Source organism: Hyperolius riggenbachi, chromosome 8, assembly GCF_040937935.1.
Source record: "Hyperolius riggenbachi isolate aHypRig1 chromosome 8, aHypRig1.pri, whole genome shotgun sequence".
NCBI classification, from domain to species: Eukaryota; Metazoa; Chordata; class Amphibia; order Anura; family Hyperoliidae; genus Hyperolius; species Hyperolius riggenbachi.
The window spans coordinates 32,746,122-32,771,618 of NC_090653.1; the positions used below are offsets into that span (position 1 = coordinate 32,746,122).

General features: G+C 46.6%; 1 protein-coding gene and 1 long non-coding RNA gene across 3 annotated transcripts in view; one reads left to right on the top strand and one right to left on the bottom strand.

Moving 5' to 3' along the window:
* Positions 1-25,497, bottom strand: part of RGL2 (ral guanine nucleotide dissociation stimulator like 2) — a 59,394-nt gene that overhangs the window by 27,803 nt on the left and 6,094 nt on the right. For both annotated transcript variants that reach the window (XM_068250187.1, XM_068250186.1), the window contains exons 2-6: positions 20,839-20,916; positions 7,208-7,371; positions 4,662-4,721; positions 2,987-3,254; positions 1,720-1,938 (exon numbers count right to left, since the gene is read on the bottom strand). In XM_068250187.1, coding sequence (XP_068106288.1) covers positions 1,720-1,938; positions 2,987-3,254; positions 4,662-4,721; positions 7,208-7,371; positions 20,839-20,916 — 789 coding nt within the window. The remainder of the gene's footprint in view (positions 1-1,719; positions 1,939-2,986; positions 3,255-4,661; positions 4,722-7,207; positions 7,372-20,838; positions 20,917-25,497) is intronic.
* Positions 4,696-7,544, top strand: LOC137528701 (uncharacterized). The gene is made up of 2 exons (XR_011023457.1): positions 4,696-4,806; positions 7,175-7,544. It is a non-coding gene; the product is annotated as an uncharacterized lncRNA (long non-coding RNA).

Consider the following 25,497-nt stretch of genomic DNA (forward strand, 5'->3'; position numbering starts at 1 on the left):
GGACTGTGAATAGGCAGTGAAATGGCTCTCAAACTCTCACAACTGCTCACTGCTGCCTGGTAACTGCTCGCTGCTGCCTGGTAACTGCTTGCTGCTGCCTGGTAACTGCTTGCTGCTGCCTGGTAACTGCTTGCTGCTGCCTGGTAACTGCTTGCTGCTGCCTGGTAACTGCTTGCTGCTGCCTGGTAACTGCTTGCTGCTGCCTGGTAACTGCTTGCTGCTGCCTGGTAACTGCTTGCTGCTGCCTGGTAACTGCTTGCTGCTGCCTGGTAACTGCTTGCTGCTGCCTGGTAACTGCTTGCTGCTGCCTGGTAACTGCTTGCTGCTGCCTGGTAACTGCTTGCTGCTGCCTGGTAACTGCTTGCTGCTGCCTGGTAACTGCTTGTTGCTGCCTGGTAACTGCTTGTTGCTGCCTGGTAACTGCTTGCTGCTGCCTGGTAACTGCTTGCTGCTGCCTGGTAACCAGGGGCGTAGCAATAGGGGTTGCAGAGGTTGCGACCGCATCGGGGCCCTTGGGCCAGAGGGGCCCCAAAGAGCCCTCCCTCAACTACAGTATTAGCTCTCTATTGGTCCTGTGCTCATAATAATCACTTCTATAGATACTTTGATTAGGGATAATCATTAACAAACTATTCCCCATCCCCTTCTTGCACCTCTGACACTGTAGTTGTCATTGGCAGGTTTTGGTGCGCTGTATCAATTGTTATGTATAGAGTGCTTGGGGGGCCCCATTGCAAAATTTGCATCGGGGCCCACAGCTCCTTAGCTACGCCACTGCTGGTAACTGCTTGTTGCTGCCTGGTAACTGCTTGTTGCTGCCTGGTAACTGCTTGTTGCTGCATGGTAACTGCTTGTTGCTGCATGGTAACTGCTCGTTGCTGCCTGGTAACTGCTCGTTGCTGCCTGGTAACTGCTCACTGCTGACTGATAACTGCTTGCTGCTGCCTGGTATCTGCTCACTGCTGCCTGGTAACTGCTTGCTGAGCACACAGCTCAACAGTCCGTGGAAAAGAGGCCTTAAACTTGGTGTTTGATCACGCATACATTTTCTCATGCAAAGTACTTCTTCTTCTTGTTTGAAGGTTGAGGCACTTAGTCTATTATATATATAGATTATCTATACTGTTGTGGGTTGTTTGTTCCTGTTCTGCCTGGCTAGGAAAAGGAGAGAAGACACTGCTTATGTAGAGAGTAGGTGCATTCTGTAAATAAACCTGATTATTCTTCCTCCATAAATTACTGAACACAACACTATAGCTGCAGGAGCAGAAATGGCAATTAAAGGGAACATGTAGCAAGAAGACTATGGAGGCGGTCATATTTATTTCCTTTTAAACAATACCAGTTGCCTGGCAGCCCTGCTGATCTATTTGGCGGCAGTAGTGTCTGGATAACACCAGAAACAAGCATGCAGATAATCTTGTCAGATCTGACAATAATGTTAGACACCTGATCTGCTGCATGCTTGTTCAGGGGCTATGGCTAAAAGTATTAGAGGCAGAGGATCAGCAGGACAGCCAGGCAACTGGTATTGCTTAAAAGGAAATAAATATGGCAGCCTCTATATACAGTACTTCACACTTCAGGTTCCCTTTAAAGTGTTGTATTAAAGGGGAAGTCCGCTAATGATGAGAAACTATTCTGATAAAAGTTTTTAGTTCTTCCCATTCTTATTTCCAACCCTGGGAAACCTCAGTGAAATCAGGGCCAGGGACTTACCTCTGCCACCTTCACCCACTTCTCGATGACCCGCGCCCTCTGCTGGGGCCTCAGCTGCGGGTCTTGCACGCAAGAGGCAGTGACTGCCCCAGACAGACGGTTAAAGTGGCGGACGGTGTCTCTGACTGAGCGGCAGCGGTCACAGTGATCCGCTCCCCGGTCTCTGCGAGACCACACCGAGCCCAGGCACTCGTACGGCACCACCCGGAGGAACAGAGACTGCAAGAGAGAGAGAAAGAGACAGACAGTCATTAGAAGAAGCAACATTGAGATTTACATTTCACTTCTATTATACTGTAATTGTCATTGATAGGTTATAAAGTTCTAAATTACCTAATTGTTAATTAAACCTTAGCTCCGCCCATCTGTAAACAAGATGCTAGTGCCACATGGTTCCCTCCTGAAGTACTGTTCTGGCCCCACCCTCTTCCTCACATGACTGATCCTGCAAGGCTGCCTCCCCCATGTGGCCATGGCTCTAGCCTCTGCATTTGTGCAGAGCAGGGTGGAAATGCCTACAACTAACTTTGATGAACAGGGAACACTGTATTGTGGTTTTCCCAACACAGCATGTTCTATTCTGTAAAGTTCAGAAAAGCAAAGAGAGAGAGAAGTGGAGCAGCAACTCATACCGGATTGGATACTGTAGGACCTGTGCAAAGCATTGTACACTTAAAGGACACCTGAAGTGAGAGCTATATGGAGGCCGGCAATTTTTTTCCTTCTAACAAAGCAAATTGCCTGGCTGTCCTGCTGATCATTTGCCTATTTAAGCTATAGACCCTGAACAAGCATGCAGATAAGATTTTTTATTTAAAGGACAACTGAAGTGAGAAGAATATGGAGGCTACCATATTTATTTCTTATTAAATACCAGTTGCCTGGCTGTCCTGTTGGTCTATTTGGCTGCAGTAGTGTCTGAATAACACCAGAGGCAAGCATGCAGCTAGTCTTGTCAGATCTGACAAAGTCAGAAACACCTGATCTGCTGCATGCTTGTTCAGGGTCTATGGCTGAAAGTATTAGAGGCAGAGGATCAGCAAGGCTGCCAGGCAACTGGTATTTCTTAAAAGGAAATAAAAATGGCAGCCTCCATATCACTCTCATTACAGTTGTCTTTTACTGGAAACTCTGGGGCCCCCGTGCAAGTCAAGGTTCTGGGTCTTCCACTTTTTGACCAATACTGTAGCACTACCTAGAACTCTTCCCATCCCCACCCTCTTGATACATCAGCCACAGAATGCATACAGACATGGTTTCCCCTTACAGCTTCCAGGCAGGTGAGTTGTTCAGCCACATATCCGGCTTGGAATGTAAGGACATCCTGGGGGTCGGAGTGCTCCTCCTCATCTCCGGCTGTCGGGGAATGATCCGGCCCATCCTTCTCTCCAGAGCGGAGATCCTGCAGTTTAACCACCAGGTTGTTCTTCTGCAGACGGGACAAGCAGACAGACAACTTGTGCCTCTTAAGCGGGTCCAGCGAGAGGAAGTCTTCAGGGTACTGAGACATCCAGGCGCAGAAGAGACTGCTGAGGCTGCAAAGACAGATGGAGGCATTCGTAGATAAGGATAAAAACAGTAGTATGTCTCTGATATGTTTCTGATGATCAATGAGATGCAAATAATTGTAAGTTGATGCAGGATTATGCAAATATTATCAGGGACGGATTTCTGGAAAGTCCGCAAAGGCCATGGCCTTGGGCGTTGAAAAGCAGAGGGGCGGCAGAACTTGGAGAGATAAGAGGCCACATGAAGTAAATCAACTCTCATGGTCCAAAGCCGCCCTGCTTTACTGGACACAGCCTGAATTCTAGAGCTCTGTGCATCTTCCTTACTTCCTGGTGTGCAACGACTTAAGACAGTCACAGCTTGCTCTGCTGCATCCACTGACGATCCCGGGACAAATAAGCTTCAGTGACTAGAGCCACTGTGCCAGAGTTGCAGGAAGCAGAACTTTTGAATAAGTACACTTTCACAGGAATATCAGCTCTACTTTGGACAGCCAACTGTCAGACACCTTGGGCACTGGAAAGTACAAAACAGATTCTAAATATTGTATGTAACTTTATACAGCTTGAAAATGTGCAAATCTAAAAATCACCTTTGCAGGAGTCGACTGGATCTATTTTCAAAATTTGCATCATCTTGCCTCAACTCGAGAATTATTTGCATCACATAAACAATCCCTAGTCTCTTTTTCTCCCAATCCTCTCACTTTCTGCTTGCCGGATAGAGTTGAAAGAGACAACACAACTGTAAGTACAACAGGTAGTGATGGCCAAATATATACATGGATAAAAGCGTATCTAATCCAATTCTAACTAAAAGGGTTTAGCTGCTCCACTATAATCAGCTACTAACAGGCATATAAAATCGAGCATATCAAATAGCCTCCAGATTGCTGGGTAGTGCGTCACACTGAACGGGTCAGGGAACTTTAGCTTGCCAACGTCCAGTTGTTGCATTACCTAAAAAAAAAGTTCTTCAAACGTTTTTACTGCCAGATCTTCCCTGGTCAGTAGAACCCACCACCAAGGTCCAGAACACCTTCTGAAAGTAACATCTGTCTAAATCTATGTATCCACGGCCAGATGGATGGGGGATTTTTGCAAAGGATCATTCCCTGATCCACCTAGCAAAATCTGCAAGTGCAATTGCGTCAACAAAAGATCATGTAAAACAATTGTTTACACGATTGCGTCTAATTACAGCGAAAGTCAATGAGAATCGGTGTTGCCAAGAGAACAGTACTTTGCCTTATATCAACTGTAACGTTTGGTGGTGGAGGGATAATTGGCTGGGACAGATTGTCACTGTCTGGACAAGCACATTCTTTTGGCCTTGCAGTGTATGAACTATGCCGAACAATTTTGACATTTTACTGAACAATACTAGCAGGAGAGCACAGAGGAAATATAGGAAGCCACCAGTGTCATACTCACTCGTCATCTTTCCCTCCATGTGAGCGCTCAGGGACCCGGGTGTGGTTATTACTCTGTAATCTGCAAGCAGCAACAAACATAGGCGTCACTGTGATGACTGCACTTCTGTCCACTAGATGGCAATATAAGTTCAAACACAGTCATGGTAGGAAGTGTGTCACCTGGCCAAATATTTGTGATGTAATGTACACCTCTGCCCCAGGGTTGCCAAGATACTGACTTTGCTTTCACAAACAAAAGGTGAAAATATTCTAAATTGCACACAAAAAAAAAAAAATTGTACACAAACGCAGTGTGGAGGGGAAAAGATTTTTCTGTTGGGGGCGTTCATAGGAAGAGGATAAACCACAGTGCACCCTAGTTTAAGATTTTTCATTTTACTATTAGTTACAGATTACCCAGCAAGCTCATGGTGAACCAGAACTCATTGGAGTGTGAAAGGGGCTACCAAGGACCAAAAAATAAAATGTTATGCAAAACAGAAGTTTTCCTTCTTAAAACAGAAGACATTTGCGATAATTCAGAATGGAGTGAGCATATGATGTCTCCCACAATGCATCACCACTGAATATGCAAATCATCCTTTGTTGTAGCTGCAAGCTAGCCACACCTCCAGAACCGCTGGCATGCAATGATGTGTCAGCTTGTTAATCGTTACACACTTTCGATTAGCACAGTTCTGGTTCACCGTGAGCTTGCTGGTTAGTCTGTCCCTCTGGGTGTTTCAAGTCCTACCCCATAGAGCCACATTAATCGATGCCGTGTACTGATGAGGATCAACCAATCCGAAACAGTCTGTATGCATGTTGGATTAGTTTGGCTCTGTAAAGGTGGCCATACACTGGTCGATTTGCCATCAGATCGACCAACAGATAGATCCCTCTCTGATCGAATCTGATCAGAGAAGGATCGTATGGCTGCCTTTACTGCAAACAGATTGTGAATCGATTTCAGCCTGAAATTGATTCACCATCTGTGAAGCTGCCGCTGCCGCCCCCCCTCCCCCCCTGCATACAGTGGCATGCAAAAGTATTCGGCCCCCTTGAAGTTTTCCACATTTTGTCACATTACTGCCACAAACATGAATCAATTTTATTGGAATTCCACGTGAAAGACCAGTACAAAGTGGTGTACATGTGAGAAGTGGGACGAAAATCATACATTATTCCAAACATTTTTTACAAATAAATAATTGCAAAGTGGGGTGTGCGTAATTATTCAGACCCCTGAGTCGATACTTTGTAGAACCACCTTTTGCTGCAATTACAGCTGCCAGTCTTTTAGGGTATGTCTCTACCAGCTTCGCACATCTAGAGACTGAAATCCTTGCCCATTCTTGTTTGCAAAACAGCTCCAGCTCAGTCCGATTAGATGGACAGAATTTATGAACAGCAGTTTTCAGATTTTGCCACAGATTCTCAATTGGATTTAGATCTGGACTTTGACTGAGCCATTCTAACACCAGGATATGTTTTTTTTTAAACCATTCCATTGTTGCCCTGGCTTTATGTTTAGGGTCGTTGTCCTGCTGGAAGGTGAACCTCCGCCCCAGTCTCAAGTCTTTTGCAGACTCCAAGAGGTTTTCTTCCAAGTTTGCCCTGTATTTGCAAGTCCATCCACCTTCCCATCAACTCTGACTAGCTTCCCTGTCCCTGCTGAAGAGATGCACCCCCGAGCATGATGCTGCCACCACCATATTTGACAGTCGGGATGGTGTGTTCAGAGTGATGTGCAGTGTTAGTTTTCTGCCACACATAGCGTTTCGCATTTTGGCCAAAAAGTTCCATTTTGTTCTCATCTGACCAGAGCACCTTCTTATTTACACAAGTTTGCTGTGTCCCCCACATGGCATGTGGCAAACTGCAAACAGGACTTCTTATGCTTTTCTGTTAGCAGTGCCTTTCTTCTTGTCACTCTTCCATAGTTCCAAAATGTCCAGCCATAAAACACTTTCCTGGCAGTAAATCACTTATGAGAGCAGGAAAGAGATAACGAGAGTCAATAGTTCATAGATTTTAGCTCTGGCATACTTCAATGAATGTGTCATTGAGCAGAAACAATGAAACAGTAAAAACTTAAAAAAGTAGATTTGAAGGGAACCTGAGATCAGATCTATGGGCATATTTATACTTACCTGGGGCTTCCTCTAGCCCCATTTGGTGTGATCACTAGCCGTCTTTGAATCAGCCCCGCGTGGTCGTGGTCCTAGAAAAGACCGCCCCCCGCCCATGTGTAGGAGCGTGTGTAATTTTTTCCTGTTTCCAGACATTCCTGCCATTCACTGGCTCCCAATCACGTGGGGATCGTGGACCAAGGGGACCCCATGCCATCATTTTTGCATGGGGGCCCTAATAAGTCTAGTTACGCCCCTGATTATAAGAGTGCGTATTAACATTTTAATAGTGTGGGTAAGAAACGTTCAGATGTGAGGTTTTCGAGCTGCACTTGTATGAAAGTGAGAAATACAGTAATATCCACATAGCAATGAACCAAATACCCATCACCACCCCCAGGTAACACAGCTGAAGATGTGACTGCGACCCGACCTGTCCAGCAGCAACTCCAACACCTCGCTGGTGCTACTGAAAGCGCGATAGGTGGCCAGGAAGGCCGGGATGTAGGAGGTGTCCCCCAGAATCCGGGCTTCCAGAAGATGGCGGACGAGCCGGGGGAGGGTTCCAGCGCGCAGCACTAACACCTTCACCGGAGCCTGGAGAGAGAGGAAAGACATTGCATAACATGAGACAGAACACCGTGATATGAGCACACCGAGCTGCTGTGCATACCATGTGACTCACAGCCCCGCCCTGACAGATGGACACACTGTCTGTACCCTGCAGGAGGTACCCAGTGTCTCCTATAAACCTTTTACTGCACGTATAATAGTTTTCACAGAGTTTTATTGTATTGAGCACTTAGAACAACATTTGTCGCTCAAGCCTTTTATAAGTGTTTAAAGGATAACTGAAGTAAGAGGTATATGGAGGTGGCCATATTTGTTTAACTTAGGCAATACTGGTTGCCTGGCTGTCCTGCTGGTCTAATTGGCTGCGGTAGTGTTTAAATAACACCTGAAACAAGCATGCAGCTAATCTTGTCAGATCTTACAATGTCAGAAACACCTGATCTGATACATGCTTGTTCAGGGTATATGGCTAAAAGTATTAGAGGCAGAGGATCTGCAGGTTAACCAGGCAACTGGTATTGCTTAAAAGGAAATATATATATAGCAGCTTCCATATACCACTCACTTCAGTTGTCCTTTAAGTGTGCGGACAATTCTTCCTACCATCCCCTATGAAGAAAGACAGCAACAAAATCTTTGTAATAATAATATGGAGATCAGTGACTACGACTATGTTAGGGATTAGATTGTGATCTCCTATGAGGACAGTCAGTGACATGACTATGTACTCTGTAAACTGCTGCAGAAGAGGTCAGTGCTATATAAATGCATAATAATATGGTAGGACATTACACATAGGACTATGGTAGAATAAGATTGTGAGCTCCTCAGAGAACAGTCAGTGACATGACAATGTGCTGCAGATTATCAGTGCTATAAAAATAATTATTAATAATAATAATAATATTAATAATAATAATAATATGGTAGAACATTTGACTATGACTATTTATTTTTATTTATTCATTTTAAGTATTTATATAGCACCGACATATTACGCAGCGCTGTACAGAGTAAATATAGTCTTGTCACTAACTGTCCCTCAGAGGGGATCACAATCTAGTCCCTACCGTAGTCGTATGTCTATGTATGTATTGTATCGTGTAGTGCATGAATCATAGTCTAGGGCCAATTTAGGGGGAAGCCCTTAACTTATCTGTATGTTTTGGGGATGTGGGAGGAAACCGGAGTGCCCGGAGGAAGCCCACGCAGACATGGAGAGAACATACAAACTCCTTGCAGATGTTGACCTGGCTGGGGTTCAAACCGGAGACCCAGCGCTGCAAGGCGAGAGCCCTAACCATTATGCCGTGCTCACTATGGTAGGGATTAGATTGTGAGCTCCTCTGAGGACAGTCATTGACATGACTATGTACTATGTAATGTGCTACAGAAGATGTCAGTGCTATATAAATTCATAATATGGTAGGACATTAGGCTATGGCTATGGTAGGGATTAGATTGTGAGCTCCTCTGAGGACAGTCAGTGACATGACTATGTACTCTGTAAAGTGCTGCAGAAGATGTCAGTGCTATATAAATAAAGAATACTAATAACATCCCATGCCGCTCCTATATTTGTTTACATAGTAAGCTTGGAAACAGGCAAACAATGGGGAAAGGCGTAGGAGGAGTCATGGAGTACTAGAGAGTATCCCGGACACTGCAAACAATCCTGGAAACTGAGATAAACAACAACAAAAAATACACAAGGAAACTGTCTGCACACTTTAATCATCTAAAGTACAGGTTGGTTTCAAACCTCCTTTGTGTCAGATTACTGGAAGTGTTCTTAAAGGAATACTTAAGTGTCCTAAAAAAAATGACTTGTACTCACCCGGGGCTCCCCTCAGCCCCCTGCAGCTGAACGGTGCCCTCGTCGTGTCTCTCCGATGCAGCTGGACTCGCCGGGGGCCACTTCCGGTTACGCCGTCACCGGCCGACAAGTTGGGAACGCGGCTGATTAGCCGCGTTCCCGGCCGCAATAGCGCCTTCTTTAATGCTATTGCGGCCGGGAACGCGGCTAATTAGCCGCGCTGGTGACGGCCAAACCGGAAGTGGCCGCCGGCGAGTCCAGCTGCATCGGAGAGACACGACGAGGGCACCGTTCAGCTGCAGGGGGCTGAGGGGAGCCCCGGGTGAATACAAGTCATTTTTTTTTAGGACACTTCAGTTTTCCTTTAAAGGGAACCTGAAGTGAGAGGACTATGGAGGCGGACATTTAATTCCTTGAAAACATCGCTCAATGCCTGTCTGTCCTGCTGATCCACTGCCTCCAGTATGTTTAGCCATAGACCCTGAACAAGCATGCAGATCAGGTGCTCTGACTGAAGTCTGACTGGATTAGCTGCATGCCTGTTTCAGGTGTGTGATTCAGACACAAAAATGCCAGAAAAATCAGCAGGGCTGCCAGGCATCTGGTATTATCTAAAAGGAAGTAGTGCAGCCTTCATATCCCTCTCACTTCAGATGTCCTCTAATTACTTCTTTGTGCCTGGTAGGCAAGTCCAGCTCAGGCTCCTCCTGCTGTTTAAGCAGCATATGTATGAATAACAGTGTGTGGGCTGGTGCACGCCAGGGGGAAACTGCTTGCAGGGGGGAAAACCACTTGGCTAATGAAAGTGAATGGGCTGGGGCACACCAGAGCGACTCGTTTTTTCCACAAACTCGGGGGCTGCAGCATTTTTTAGATTTCTGAGACGTTTCTGGCTCAATGCTAAAGTATAGGAAAGTGGAAAACTGCTCTGAAAAACGCTACTTCAGAGCGGTTTACCAGGTGTTTTTGTTACAGACGCTGTTCAGTAACAGCTTTTACTGTAACAATATATGAAATCTGCTACACCAAAACACTCCAAAAAACGCTGGGCATGTTTAGAAAACCTCTCTAAAACATGCCTAGAATTGCTCTGAACTCGGCTTCAAAAACCTCTAGCGTTTGGTGGATCTGCTAGAGGTTTTTGGTGTGCATTGGGCACGTGTGCGTTTTGTGATTTGGTAAGACCTTCAGGGCTCGTTCACATTTAAGGCATTTTTGCCCTTTTTGCAAGCGCCGGCAATTTTGAAAATCACCCTAAAAAGCGTGTGCAATGAGAGTTTTCTCATCTGAGCGTTTCCTTTCCGATTCACTCAGCAAAGCGCTGCCTGTACCATTTTCTGAGCGTTTTTGCTCAATACAAGGTATAGGGAAATCGCAAAGCACTTGAAAAAGCACTTTGTATAGCGATTTCCCCAGCGCTTTGATGATTAAATAAATTGTATTGGGGTACCCACATTATCCCTACAATATCAAGTTGGCTCACTAGATTTAACGAGCTCTTAGAGATAGAGTACTCACATCCCCCCGAGGCCCCAACGACTGTTACCAATGAACAAAACAGATGGATAAAGCTGTATAATTTTTGTTCTGAGAAATTCAAATTCTAGCCATACTATTTTAAGGGTAATGTTAAGTAGCTATTCTTTACACTTTTCTCTTGGTGATTTCTTCTCTATTCACCGTGTTCTCCAGTGGGTGGGACAACTGGGAGTGTGGAAGAGCCCCCCAACTGGAACGAGTGCTAGTAGTGTGGTGTGTGTGTATGGTGTGTCTGTGCGTGTGTCCGTGCGTGTGTCCGTGCCTGTGCCCGTGCGGGTTGTCTGTGCGGGTGCCCGTGCGTGTGCCCGTGCGGGTGCCCGTGCGGGTGTCCGTGCGGGTGTCTGGGTGTCTGTGCGTGTGTCTGGGTGTCTGTGCGTGTGTCTGGGTGTCTGTGCGTGTGTCTGGGTGTCTGTGCGTGTGTCTGGGTGTCTGTGCGTGTGTCTGGGTGTCTGTGCGTGTGTCTGGGTGTCTGTGCGTCTGTGTCTGTGCGTGTGTCTGTGTCTGCGCGTGTGTCTGCGCGTGTGTCTGCGCGTGTCTGCGTGCGCACGTGTCTGCGTGCGCGCGTGTCTGCGTGCGCGCGTGTCTGCGTGCGCGCGTGTCTGTGTGCGCGCGTGTCTGTGCGTGTGTCTGTGCGTGTGTCTGTGTGCGTGTGTGGTGTCCAGCATAGGGCAGTGTGTAGATAAATGTTGAGCTGTGGGGTGCACAGTTTTGCTTCCGTGGTTGCTGAGGGGGGGCGCGTCTTGTACACGGGAGGATGTGGTACTTTTCTTCATCTTTGGTCTGTTTCTTTTCTCTTCTCTATTTAATTTTATGAAATAATTAAATTTGATTGGCAAATTCTGATTAGCAAATATGATGAGACTTTATGCCCAACACCAAGAGCGTGGTGATGAAGCCTATCAATATGGTTGGGCCTTCATAAACTGTGGCTAGGCTCTGAGCTAATCAAGGAAAAAAAAAAAAAAAAAAAAAAAAAGAACAATAAATTGTATTTATTCATTTCCAGGTCAAAGAGTTCACTTCCTGACTTGCGTCAGAAAGTGAAAAAAGCCGAATCGCTCTGCAAAAGCACTTAGGAAAGTACTTTAAAAAAAAAACGCAGAACCCGACCCGAGCGCAGGTAGGGAAAAAAAAAAAATAGCAAATCGCTGGTGTAAGCAATTGCGATTTTAGATGTGAACAAAGCCTAAAGGACACCTGAAGTGAGAAGAGGCTGCCATATTTATTTCCTTTTAAGCTATACCAGTTGCCTGGCTGTCCTGCTGATCCTCTGCCTCTAATACATTTAGCCATAAACCCTGAACTAGCATGCAGCAGATCAGGGGTTTCTGACATTATTGTCACATCTGATAAGATCAGCTGCATGCTTGTTTCTGGTGTGATTCAGACACTACTGCAGTCAAATAGACCAGCAGGGCTGCTAGGCAACTGGTATAAATATGGCAGCCTCTTCTCACTTCAGTGCTCCTTTAAAGTGAACCTGAGGTGAGAGAGATATGGAGGCTGCCATATTTACTTTCTTTTAAACAATACCAGTTGCGTGGCAGCCCTGCTGTTCAATTTGGCTGCAGCAGATCTGACAATAATGTCAGAAATACCTGATCTGCTGCATGCTTGTTCAGGGGCTATAGCTAAAAGAGGCAGAGGATAGGCAGGAAACTGGTATTGAAGGAAATAAATATCACAGATATGGCAGCCTCCATATATACCTCTCACCTCAGGAGGCTTTAGCACTTGTAAATATAAATCAGGACCATCACTGCACAGCACAGGCCCAGTAATATCTCCAGATTCCCAGTAGCTCCTGGTAATGAGCAGAGCAGGCACTGCTGAGGGTATCCATATCACTGCACAGAACAGGCCCAGTAATATCTCCAGATTCCCAGTAGCTCCTGGTAATGAGCAGAGCAGGCACTGCTGAGGGTATCCATATCACTGCACAGAACAGGCCCAGTAATATCTCCAGATTCCCAGTAGCTCCTGGTAATGAGCAGAGCAGGCACTGCTGAGGGTATCCATATCACTGCACAGAACAGGCCCAGTAATATCTCCACAGATTCCCAGTAGCTCCTGGTAATGAGCAGAGCAGGCACTGCTGAGGGTATCCATATCACTGCACAGAACAGGCCCAGTAATATCTCCACAGATTCCCAGTAGCTCCTGGTAATGAGCAGAGCAGGCACTGCTGAGGGTATCCATATCACTGCACAGCACAGGCCCAGTAATATCTCCAGATTCCCAGTAGCTCCTGGTAATGAGCAGAGCAGGCACTGCTGAGGGTATCCATATCACTGAGACACTGGAGCTGTTACCAGCCTGCTCTGACTCACATCTGCCGATTCCACTAGATGACTCACAGATCTAAGTGCAATTTAATTATTCAAGGCTGTGGTTGTCTGACATTATCAACCAAACTTCTTGCTAAAGGAGAGATGTATGGAAATAGCATTTCCAAAATAGGATTTAAGGTGGCCATACACTAAAGGTGTGTACACACATGAAATATCCCATAAGGATTCATTGCACTAGCGATTCTAGGTGTGAACAAACCCTTAAGGTGGCCACACACCATACAATTTTTTAAATATCTGTTCAATTAAAGAATTGCAATCAATTTTTTCTGACTTATTGTAACATTTCAAAAATATGACCAATGTACCACACACCTATGTTCAATTTTTCCCCAATTATGATAAAACTGATTGGAAACTGAGAAAATTGCTAGGGTGTGTATATTAATAAATTGACAATCTAACACACACCATACAATCTTTAAAAAAAATTGTAAATAAATATCTGGCATTCCGGATCGATATAAATCGGAAAAAAAACAAGAAATACGAACTGATTTTTCAATCGTAAGAAAAAAAAAAAGCTTTCGATTTTTTCGGGAGATCTGATTGTTTTTATCGAATTGCTGTGAAATCGGATCATTTTATTGTATCGTGTGTGGCCACCTTTAGAGTCATCAATTCCCAGTCTTCTGGAGTGTCCACTCAGATCTATGGATTGCAGGTTTAATGCTGGGTATATACAATGCAATTTCCCACCCGATGGATGGGTCAATCGATTATTTCCGACATGTCCAATTGGCTCTCAATCGATAAACCAATCGATTTTCTATTGCTAAGTGTGCAAAATCGATTACTTTATCTACCGTGAGCCGATCGGACAGGTCGGAAATAAATCAATTGATTCCCTTTGATTGGGTGGGAAATTGCATTGTGTGTACCAAGCATTAGAGTTAGCTGCACAGAGTACAGTATATGAGGAGAGGTAGAAAGAGGATGGAGCAGAGTCCTCCAGAAGCACAGGGTGTACTCACAGCATTACTCTCCTGTCCTGATACATTATGAGTTTTTTCGGCAGATAGAGGTTTCGGAAAATTGATTGGAAAAAACGATCGGAAAGCAAATCTGCCAAAAACACTCATCCTCGTCCTCCAGCAGCACAGAGTATATCAGCAGAGGAGGGTTAGCTAGAGGAAGGAGCAGAGTCCCCCAGCAGCACAGAGTATATCAGCAGAGGAGGGTTAGCTAGAGGAAGGAGCAGAGTCCCCCAGCAGCACAGATTATATCAGGAGAGGACAGTTAGAGGAAGGAGCTGAGTCCTCCAGCAGCACAGAGTATATCAGGAGAGAAGAGTTGGATAGAGGAAGGAGCAGAGTCCTCCAGCAGCACAGAGTATATCAGGAGAGGAGAGTTAGAGGAAGGAGCTGAGTCCTCCAGCAGCACAGAGTATATCAGGAGAGGAGAGTTAGATAGAGGAAGGAGCAGAGTCCTCCAGCAGCACAGAGTATATCAGCAGAGGAGGGTTAGCTAGAGGAAGGAGCAGAGTCCCCCAGCAGCACAGATTATATCAGGAGAGGAGAGTTAGAGGAAGGAGCTGAGTCCTCCAGCAGCACAGAGTATATCAGGAGAGGAGAGTTAGATAGAGGAAGGAGCAGAGTCCTCCAGCAGCACAGAGTATATCAGGAGAGGAGGGTTAGAGGAAGGAGCTGAGTCCTCCAGCAGCACAGAGTATATCAGGAGAGGAGAGTTAGATAGAGGAAGGAACAGAGTCCTCCAGCAGCACAGAGTATATCAGCAGAGGAGGGTTAGCTAGAGCAGTGTTTCTCAACATTTTATTGGTATGTACCCCTTTTAAAACCCTAGACTCACCAAGTACCCCCTAGCATGGTAAACCATATCACACGTACCCCTTGACAAATATATATTCAATCATAGTACATGATAATTAGTTCTAAACAATTTCCAAGCATTTACTATTGCTTTTAGTTAGCTAAAATACTAATTTGGTGCTGTTTAAATAAGATTTATCATTTTCTAAAACTCTAAATGTGTTATTTTTGGTTAAGTATATCAAGCCCGAGTACCCCCTGGAACCATCAGAAGTACCCCCTGGGGTACGCGTACCACACGTTGAGAACCTATGAGCTAGAGGAAGGAGCAGAGTCCCCCAGCAGCACAGATTATATCAGGAGAGGAGAGTTAGAGGAAGGAGCTGAGTCCTCCAGCAGCACAGAGTATATCAGGAGAGGGGAGTTAGATGGAGGGAGGAGCAGAGTCCTCCAGCAGCACAGATTATATCAGGAGAGGAGAGTTAGAGGAAGGAGCAGAGTCCTCCAGCAGCACAGAGTATATCAGGAGAGGGGAGTTAGATAGAGGAAGGAGCAGAGTCCTCCAGCAGCGCAGAGTATATCAGGAGAGGAGAGTTAGAGGAAGGAGCAGAGTCCTCCAGCAGCACAGAGTATATCAGGAGAGGAGAGTTAGATAGAGGAAGGAGCAGAGTCCTCCAGCAGCACAGAGTATATCAGGAGAGGAGAGTTAGATGGAGGGAGGAGCAGAGTCCTCCAGCAGCACAGATTATATCAGGAGAGGAGAGTTAGAGGAAGGAGCAGAGTCCTCCTGCAGCACAGAGTATATCAGGAGAGGAGAGTTAGAGGAAGGAGCAGAGTCCTCCTGCAGCACAGAGTATATCAGGAGAGGAGAGTTAGATGGAGGGAGGAGCAGAGTCCTCCAGCAGCACAGATTATATCAGGAGAGGAGAGTTAGAGGAAGGAGCAGAGTCCTCCTGCAGCACAGAGTATATCAGGAGAGGAGAGTTAGAGGAAGGAGCAGAGTCCTCCTGCAGCACAGAGTATATCAGGAGAGGAGAGTTAGATAGAGGAAGGAGCAGAGTCCCCCAGCAGCACAGATTATATCAGGAGAGGAGAGTTAGAGGAAGGAGCTGAGTCCTCCAGCAGCACAGAGTATATCAGGAGAGGAGAGTTAGATGGAGGGAGGAGCAGAGTCCTCCAGCAGCACAGAGTATATCAGCAGAGGAGATTAGATAGAGGAAGGAGCTGAGTCCTCCAGCAGCACAGAGTATATCAGGAGAGGTGAGTTAGATAGAGGAAGGAGCAGAGTCCTCCAGCAGCACAGAGTATATCAGGAGAGGAGGGTTAGAGGAAGGAGCAGAGTCCTCCAGCAGCACAGAGTATATCAGGAGATGAGAGTCAGATAGAGGAAGGAGCAGAGTCCTCCAGCAGCACAGAGTATATCAGGAGAGGAGAGTTAAGGTGGCCACACACCATACAATTTTTTAAATATCTGTTCAATTTAAGAATTGCAATCAATTTTTCTGACTGATTGTAACATTTCAAAAATATGACCAATGTACCACACACGTATGTTCAATTCTTCCCCCAATTATGATAAAAATGATTGGAAACTCTGACAAAATTGCTAGGGTGTGTATATTAATAAGTTGACAATCCAACACACACCATACAATCTTTAGAAAGATTAAAGAAAAATATCTGGCAGTCCGGATCGATTAAAATAGAAGAAAACGGGAAATCCGATCGGATTTTTCAGTCGAATGAAAAAAAAGCTTTCGATTTTTTCGGGAGATACGATCGTTTTTATCGTATTACTGTAAAATCGGATCATTTTATTGTATCGTGTGTGGCCACCTTTAGATAGAGGAAGGAGCTGAGTCCTCAAGCAGCACAGAGTATATCAGGAGAGGAGGGTTATTGGAAGGAGCAGAGTCCCCCAGCAGCACAGAGTATAACAGGAGAGGAGAGTTAGATGGAGGGAGGAGTAATCCAGCAGCACAGAGTATATCAGGAGAGGAGAGTTAGATGGAGGGAGGAGTAATCCAGCAGCACAGAGTATATTAGGAGAGGAGAGTTAGATGGAGGGAGGAGCAGAGTCCTCCAGCAGCACAGAGTATATCAGGAGAGTTATATAGAGGAAGGAGCAGAGTCCTCCAGCAGCACAGAGTATATCAGGAGAGGAGAGTTAGATGGAGGCAGGAGCAGAGTCCTCCAGCAGCACAGAGTATATCAGGAGAGGAGGGTTAGATAGAGGAAGGAGCAGAGTCCTCCAGCAGCACAGAGTATATCAGGAGAGGAGATTAGATAGAGGAAGGAGCAGAGTCCTCCAGCAGCACAGAGTATATCAGGAGAGGAGAGTTAGAGGAAGGAGCAGAGTCCTCCAGCAGCACAGAGTATATCAGGAGAGGAGATTAGATAGAGGAAGGAGCAGAGTCCTCCAGCAGCACAGAGTATATCAGGAGAGGAGAGTTAGAGGAAGGAGCAGAGTCCTCCAGCAGCACAGAGTATATCAGGAGAGGAGAGTTAGATGGAGGAAGGAGCAGAGGCCTCCAGCAGCACAGAGTATATCAGGAGAGGAGAGTTAGATGGAGGAAGGAGCAGAGTCCTCCAGCAGCACAGATTATGTCAGGAGAGGAGCGTTAGATGGAGGAAGGAGCAGAGTCCTCCAGCAGCACAGAGTATATCAGGAGAGGAGAGTTAGAGGAAGGAGCAGAGTCCTCCAGCAGCACAGAGTATATCAGGAGAGGAGGGTTAGAGGAAGGAGAAGAGTCCTCCAGCAGCACAGAGTATATCAGGAGAGGAGAGGGGAAGGAGCAGAGTCCTCCAGCAGCACAGAGTATATCAGGAGAGGAGGGTTAGAGGAAGGAGCAGAGTCCTCCAGCAGCACAGAGTATATCAGGAGAGGAGAGTTAAGGTGGCCACACACCATACAATTTTTTAAATATCTGTTCAATTTAAGAATTGCAATCAATTTTTCTGACTGATTGTAACATTTCAAAAATATGACCAATGTACCACACACGTATGTTCAATTCTTCCCCCAATTATGATAAAAATGATTGGAAACTCTAACAAAATTGCTAGGGTGTGTATATTAATAAGTTGACAATCCAACACACACCATACAATCTTTAGAAAGATTAAAGAAAAATATCTGGCAGTCCGGATCGATTAAAATAGAAGAAAACGGGAAATCCGATCGGATTTTTCAGTCGAATGAAAAAAAAGCTTTCGTTTTTTTCGGGAGATACGATCGTTTTTATCGTATTACTGTAAAATCGGATCATTTTATTGTATCGTGTGTGGCCACCTTTAGATAGAGGAAGGAGCTGAGTCCTCAAGCAGCACAGAGTATATCAGGAGAGGAGAGTTAGATAGAGGAAGGAGCTGAGTCCTCAAGCAGCACAGAGTATATCAGGAGAGGAGGGTTATTGGAAGGAGCAGAGTCCCCCAGCAGCACAGAGTATAACAGGAGAGGAGAGTTAGATGGAGGGAGGAGTAATCCAGCAGCACAGAGTATATCAGGAGAGGAGAGTTAGATGGAGGGAGGAGTAATCCAGCAGCACAGAGTATATTAGGAGAGGAGAGTTAGATGGAGGGAGGAGTAATCCCGCAGCACTAAGTATATCAGGAGAGGAGAGTTAGATGGAGGGAGGAGTAATCCAGCAGCACAGAGTATATCAGGAGAGGAGATTAGATAGAGGAAGGAGCAGAGTCCTCCAGCAGCACAGAGTATATCAGGAGAGGAGATTAGATAGAGGAAGGAGCAGAGTCCTCCAGCAGCACAGAGTACATCAGGAGAGGAGAGTTATATAGAGGAAGGAGCAGAGTCCTCCAGCAGCACAGAGTGTATCAGGAGAGGAGAGTTAGATGGAGGGAGGAGTAATCCAGCAGCACAGAGTATATCAGGAGAGGAGAGTTAGATGGAGGGAGGAGTAATCCAGCAGCACAGAGTATATCAGGAGGGGAGAGTTAGAGGAAGGAGCAGAGTCCTCCAGCAGCACAGAATGTATCAGGAGAGGAGGGTTAGATGGAGGGAGGAGCAGAGTCCTCCAGCAGCACAGAGTATATCAGGAGAGGAGAGTTAGATGGAGGGAGGAACAGAGTCCTCCAGCAGCACAGAGTATATCAGGAGAGGAGAGTTATATAGAGGAAGAAGCAGAGTCCTCCAGCAGCACAGAGTATATCAGGAGAGGAGAGTTAGATGGAGGGAGGAGTAATCCCGCAGCACAGAGTATATCAGGAGAGGAGAGTTAGATGGAGGGAGGAGTAATCCCGCAGCACAGAGTATATCAGGAGAGGAGAGTTAGATGGAGGGAGGAGTAATCCAGCAGCACAGAGTGTATCAGGAGAGGAGAGTTAGATGGAGGGAGGAGCAGAGTCCTCCAGCAGCAGAGAGTATATCAGGAGAGGAGAGTTATATAGAGGAAGGAGCAGAGTCCTCCAGCAGCACAGAGTATATCAGGAGAGGAGAGTTAGATGGAGGGAGGAGTAATCCAGCAGCACAGAGTATATCAGGAGAGGAGAGTTAGAGGAAGGAGCAGAGTCCTCCAGCAGCACAGAGTGTATCAGGAGAGGAGGGTTAGATGGAGGGAGGAGCAGAGTCCTCCAGCAGCACAGAGTATATCAGGAGAGGAGAGTTAGATGGAGGGAGGAACAGAGTCCTCCAGCAGCACAGAGTATATCAGGAGAGGAGAGTTATATAGAGGAAGAAGCAGAGTCCTCCAGCAGCACAGAGTATATCAGGAGAGGAGAGTTAGATGGAGGGAGGAGCAGAGTCCTCCAGCAGCACAGAGTATATCAGGAGAGGAGAGTTATATAGAGGAAGGAGCAGAGTCCTCCAGCAGCACAGAGTATATCAGGAGAGGAGAGTTAGATGGAGGAAGGAGCAGAGTCCTCCAGCAGCACAGAGTATATCAGGAGAGGAGAGTTAGAGGGAGGAGCAGAGTCCTCCAGCAGCACAGAGTATATCAGGAGAAGAGAGTCAGATAGAGGAAGGAGCTGAGTCCTCCAGCAGCACAGAGTATATCAGGAGAGGAGGGTTAGATAGAGGAAGGAGCAGAGTCCTCCAGCAGCACAGAGTATATCAGGAGAGGAGAGTTAGATGGAGGCAGGAGCAGAGTCCTCCAGCAGCACAGAGTATATCAGGAGAGGAGAGTTAGATGGAGGCAGGAGCAGAGTCCTCCAGCAGCACAGAGTATATCAGGAGAGGAGAGTTAGATGGAGGAAGGAGCAGAGTCCTCCAGCAGCACAGAGTATATCAGGAGAGGAGAGTTAGATGGAGGGAGGAGTAATCCAGCAGCACAGAGTATATCAGGAGAGGAGAGTTAGATGGAGGAAGGAGTAATCCAGTAAAGGTGGCCACACATGATACAATAAAATGATCCGATTTTACGGCAATTCGCTAAAAACGATCGGATCTCCCGAAAACATCGAAAGCTGGGCATACACGGCTCGATAATGCGCCGGCTCTATGCTGGCGCGTCACCACTCATCCGCACGGATCGATTCCCGCTCGTCCCCGAGGGCGCTTCTAATCAACCTTTCGTTTGCTCCCATTGTTCTCCCCGCCGGTATTGAGTGCAGAATCGATCCGGCGGGGTATCGGACAGGTCGGAAATATATATATGTTTTTTTTCCCCTGGCATAGTATGGCTAATCCTACTAATATTCACATGTGTTTCGGTAGTCTGGCAGTGAGCCACACACTTAAATAAGCTCAGCAAACAAAAACTACTGCAGACATGTTTTCAGTTTCTGGGATTCCACTCCAACACATATTTTCAATTTCTGACATTCCACTCTGACAGCCCTGTTGTCACTGTGCCCTGGCTTTACTTTCCAGGGATGGGGCACCTGGAAGCAGGCCAGTTTCTGCATCTGCAGAGGTACAGGCGGGGCTCATTCCAGGGATGGGGCAGCTGGAAGCAGACCAGTTTCTGCATCTGTAGAGGTATAGGCGGGCCTCCTCTGATCGACACATTATGACATTATGTAAAGCGGGCGATATTATTAGACGCGGGAGTCGCCTTACCTGTTGTGCACTGGTAGTGCGCGAGTGCACGCTATATATAACCCCGTCCTGCTCCTCCTCTCCCACATGCTGCAAGACCTGGAACACAAAACACATGGGCTCCTAGCAACAAGGCGGTGCTTTGCATTTACACAGCTGCTGTGACATATAAAAATTTAAATAGAGTTATAGAAAATGTGAACACAAAGGTGAGCGCTGCTATCAATTAACATTCTGTTCTCCAGCAGGCAGAGTGTAATGACTGGCCAGGTGCTGCACACGGGAATGCCTCTTTACTTAAAGAGAACCTGTACTGAGTAAAAATATTTAAAATAAACACATGAGGTAACTTCAAATGAACATTACATAGTTACATTACATTGGGCAGCACGGCGGCGTAGTGGTTAGCGCTCTCGCCTTGCAGCGCTGGGTCCCTGGTTTAAATCCCAGCCAGGGCACTATCTACAAAGAGTTTGTATCTTCTCTCCGTGTCTGCGTGGGTTTCCTCCGGGCACTCCGGTTTCCTCCAACATTCCAAAAATATACGGATAAGTTAATTGGCTCCCCCTAAAATTGGCCCTAGACTACAGTACTTACACTACATAATATAGACATACGGCAATGGTAGGGATTAGATTGTGAGCTTCTTTGAGGGACAGTTAGTGACAAGACAAAATAAATATTATATATATATATATATATATATATATATATATATATATATATATATATACATACACACACACATGTATACACTGTACAGCGCTGCGTAATATGTCGGCGCTATATAAATACTAAATAATAATAATAATAAAATACATAGTTCCTCTCAGAAGCTCACCATTTTCTTCTGACAATAATCCCTTCCAGTTCTGACAATATTTTGTCAGATCTGAAATATATCAGTTGCTGTTAGTAAAATGTCAGTTGCTGTCAGTTATAGCTGAGAGAAAAACTGATGTACCAGGTAATGTCTATCTTTCCCTATGGCTCAAGTGGGCGATGTTACAGTTTAACAGTGTGCTGACCAGAAAGCTGTTATGGTTAATGGCCATTTTCAAAATGGAGGACGGAAAATTCCCTTGATCACAGTGAACAAACAGGACGCGGGACAGGAGAAAGACACTGAGGAGTAGACTACATGGAAGGTAAGTATGACTTGTGTATGCTTATTTTGACTTTTAATTTTCAGTTCAGGGTTTCTTTAACCCAAATGACCTGCATGGCAGCCAAACAACATGGTAAGGCTATTAGGGCCCATTCACACTACGGCGAGTACCGCTAATGCCGAAGTGCTCACGCTTTTTCAAGCGCTAGCGCAAATATAACCCAATGGCCGTGATCTCACTGCCGCAATTGCCGGCGATCGTGGGTGTTTCGTGATTAACGGCAATCGCAAAACGTGTTACCTGCAGCATTTTGCCACGATTCTCCAGCGATCCCCCACAGTGCTTAAACAAGCGCTGATCTCGATTGTCAGGAATTGTGGGAGTGTATACTGATTTTACCGCGCTAATCACAGTGAAATCACACACACACACAAAACGGTAGCGCTAACATTTTGCAGATTTCAAGTGTGAATTGGTCTAAAAGTGAACCTGAATTCTTGCGCACAGGACAGAAGGCAAACAGAGAGAAATGCACTCTGTATGTATTAAGAGAATTTAGCCAGTCTAATTCCCCCTCATCTGTGACTAAGCACAAGTTGTAATTTGATCTCCCAGTGTCAGCTGGCTGCCTCAGCAGAGCAGCTAATTTGTAAACAATATGTCAGCTTCCATGAAAGCAGGAAGTAAACACACTGCAGAGCTATTGCAGGATTTGTACCAGCTGTAACAAATAAATGTTTTTCTGTAAAGGTTATTATGCTGTTGCTTATATTTAAGAGCAGAGAGGAAGGTCTGACATCATGTCTGCTTTAATGGCCTGCAGCTACTGTAAGTACACACCTTAGATAGCCATCGCTCAGAACAACAGATAATTAGCAGACGAACAAGATAACAGATAATTCACCAACTTAATGACCTTATACAAGATATAATAACTGGCATTACATTCAAACGACCGTTCTGTAGTGAATATAGCGCACGCATACAGAAGTGATGTCAGAGTTTGTTGGGTGGTGGATTATGAGCGCAACAACTGTTATGCAACAACATCTATACAAACTTTTGGAAATAAACAATCGTTTAATCAGATCCATCATGACAGATCTGAATTTTCCACCAATGTCGGCCGTTTTAACCTGCTGGGCGTTTTGATGGAGGGTTTTTTTCGCTCATTTTTTTTTTTTAATCATGTAGCTAGCCTAGCGCTAGCTACATGATTGGTTGCTCCCTGCGCGTCCCCCCAGCATACGCCGGCGTGAAGTCCCAACCCGGAAATCCCATTCTGAACCGGAGTTCCTTTAGGGGTTCCCCCATCACCATGGCGACGAACGGAGTGACGTTATCATAGTCGTGATGTCACAGGGACTCCCAATCCACCCCTCAGTGCTGCCTGGCACTGAATTGCCAGGCTGCGCAGGCGTCCCGGGGGGCCCTCTTTAGTGGCGGATCGGCGGCGATCAAATTAAACACGCAGCTAGCAAAGTGCTAGCTGTGTGTTTGAAAAAAAAATTATTCAAATCGGCCCAGCAGGGTCTGAGCGGTGACCTCCGGCGTCTCTGGACGAGCTCAGCTCGTCCAGAATGCTAGGGAGGTTAAACAACTTTAGGGTGTGTACACACATCCAATTTTGGATTGGCCAATTTTACCACTACCATGTAGTATCAGGGCCTACAGATTTCGAACACTATGAACTGAATGTTTGTGTAGGTAAGCTTGCCTTTCATACTATACAGAAAGGGTTAAATAGGGAGTCTGAAGCCTTCTAAAAATCATCTTTTTATTAGACATTTATCTTTAGCAATATCAGCAGTGCTAAAACGCCGCATTCTCACAGCAGAACGAGGTCATTAAACCCCCCAAATACCGGGGAAAAATTCCACGACTTTTCAGGTCGTGGATTTTGCTGCCCGGGGAGGCAGAGCTTTGGGCTGTAGCTCTGCCTCCATGCGCGTCAATCCCCGCTGATTGCCGACTCTCCCCGCCCCTCTCAGTGAAAGACGACTGTGGGCCGGGAATTGACGTGAGTAGAGGCAGAACTACAGCACAAAGCTCTGTCTCTTACAGGAAGCGCTCCCAACATTTTGCCCCGGGGATTTGGGGGGTTATAGAGGCATCGTTCTGCAGCGGGATTGGGAGTGACGTCATTTGGTGAGAAGTAAGCTCTCAGAAGGTTCATTGGCCAAGCGGGATGGGTCGAGAACTGCTGGATTTTCAGCAGAGGTGGTCATTGTCAGTCACATTTCATCACACACACACGTCGTGCCATGACAACGTAATGGAACCAGCATATATGAGGACATTACACACATTCTCCCCCCTGCCTGGTGAGGCTGGCACAGGTAACAGACAAATACAGTCCCTGAACAATGGTGGATTCTTGACTTATGCCAGCAGGGAGGGGTGCCTGGCTCTGGACTTGCAATAATAAAAGGAATAGAATTGGGCTCCTGTTTTGAACATGGGAAACAATGGAACGGTTTATTGCAGAACGAACAAGACAAATTACCAGGCGATATCTTCAGTACACAGAAGCCTGCAGATATTCTACTGGCAGAAATCAGTTCCGTGGGAATCCAATCTATTTAGCGTGGGGGTCTTCAAGAGGAACTTTAACCCGGGATTTAACTTCATCCCAATCAGTAGCTGATACCCCCTTTCCCATGAGAAATCGTTTCCTTTTCTCACATATATCATCAGGGGGGTCTGAATGGCTAATATTGTGGTGAAACCCCTCCCACAGCGTGATGTCATGACATAGACAGTTTACTGTCTGAACCTAGTTGCATTGTGGGAAAGAACATCTCTTTGCAACAGCCAAGCAAGCAATATCTTCCTCTGTGCATAGAACTCTCAGTAATTGATGACGCGTCATTAGAAGCCGGCACTAGAGGAAGCTGCACACAGGAGCCGGATGTCTTCAATCGCCACGGGCAAGATGGAGGGGATAAGCTGCTGCCCGCTGCCGCTTCTTACACAGGGGGGACCCGGTGACATAAGCGGGGGGGGGGGGGGGGGCTTAGACACGTAAGTGGGGGGGGGGGGGGTAGGATAAACACACAGCGGGGAGCCAGGCCCAGCAGGGAAACATAGGGGGGACCACAGGGCATAAGGGGGCGACCACAAGGCACAGAGGATACCAGAGGACACGGGGAGGGGGGGGGGGCAGACCAGAGGGCACAGGGTAGGAGACCACAGGACACAGGGGGGAGAGGGGGAGACCACAGGACACAGGGGGGAGACCACAGGACACAGGGGGAGACCACAGGACACAGGGGTGGGAGACCACAGGACACGGGGTGGGAGACCACAGGACACGGGGTGGGAGACCACAGGACACGGGGTGGGAGACCACAGGCCACGGGGTGGGAGACCACAGGCCACGGGGTGGGAGACCACAGGCCACGGGGTGGGAGACCACAGGCCACGGGGTGGGAGACCACAGGACACGGGGTGGGAGACCACAGGACACGGGGTGGGAGACCACAGGACACGGGGGGGGGGGTGGGAGACCACAGGACACGGGGGGGGTGGGAGACCACAGGACACGGGGGGGGTGGGAGACCACAGGACA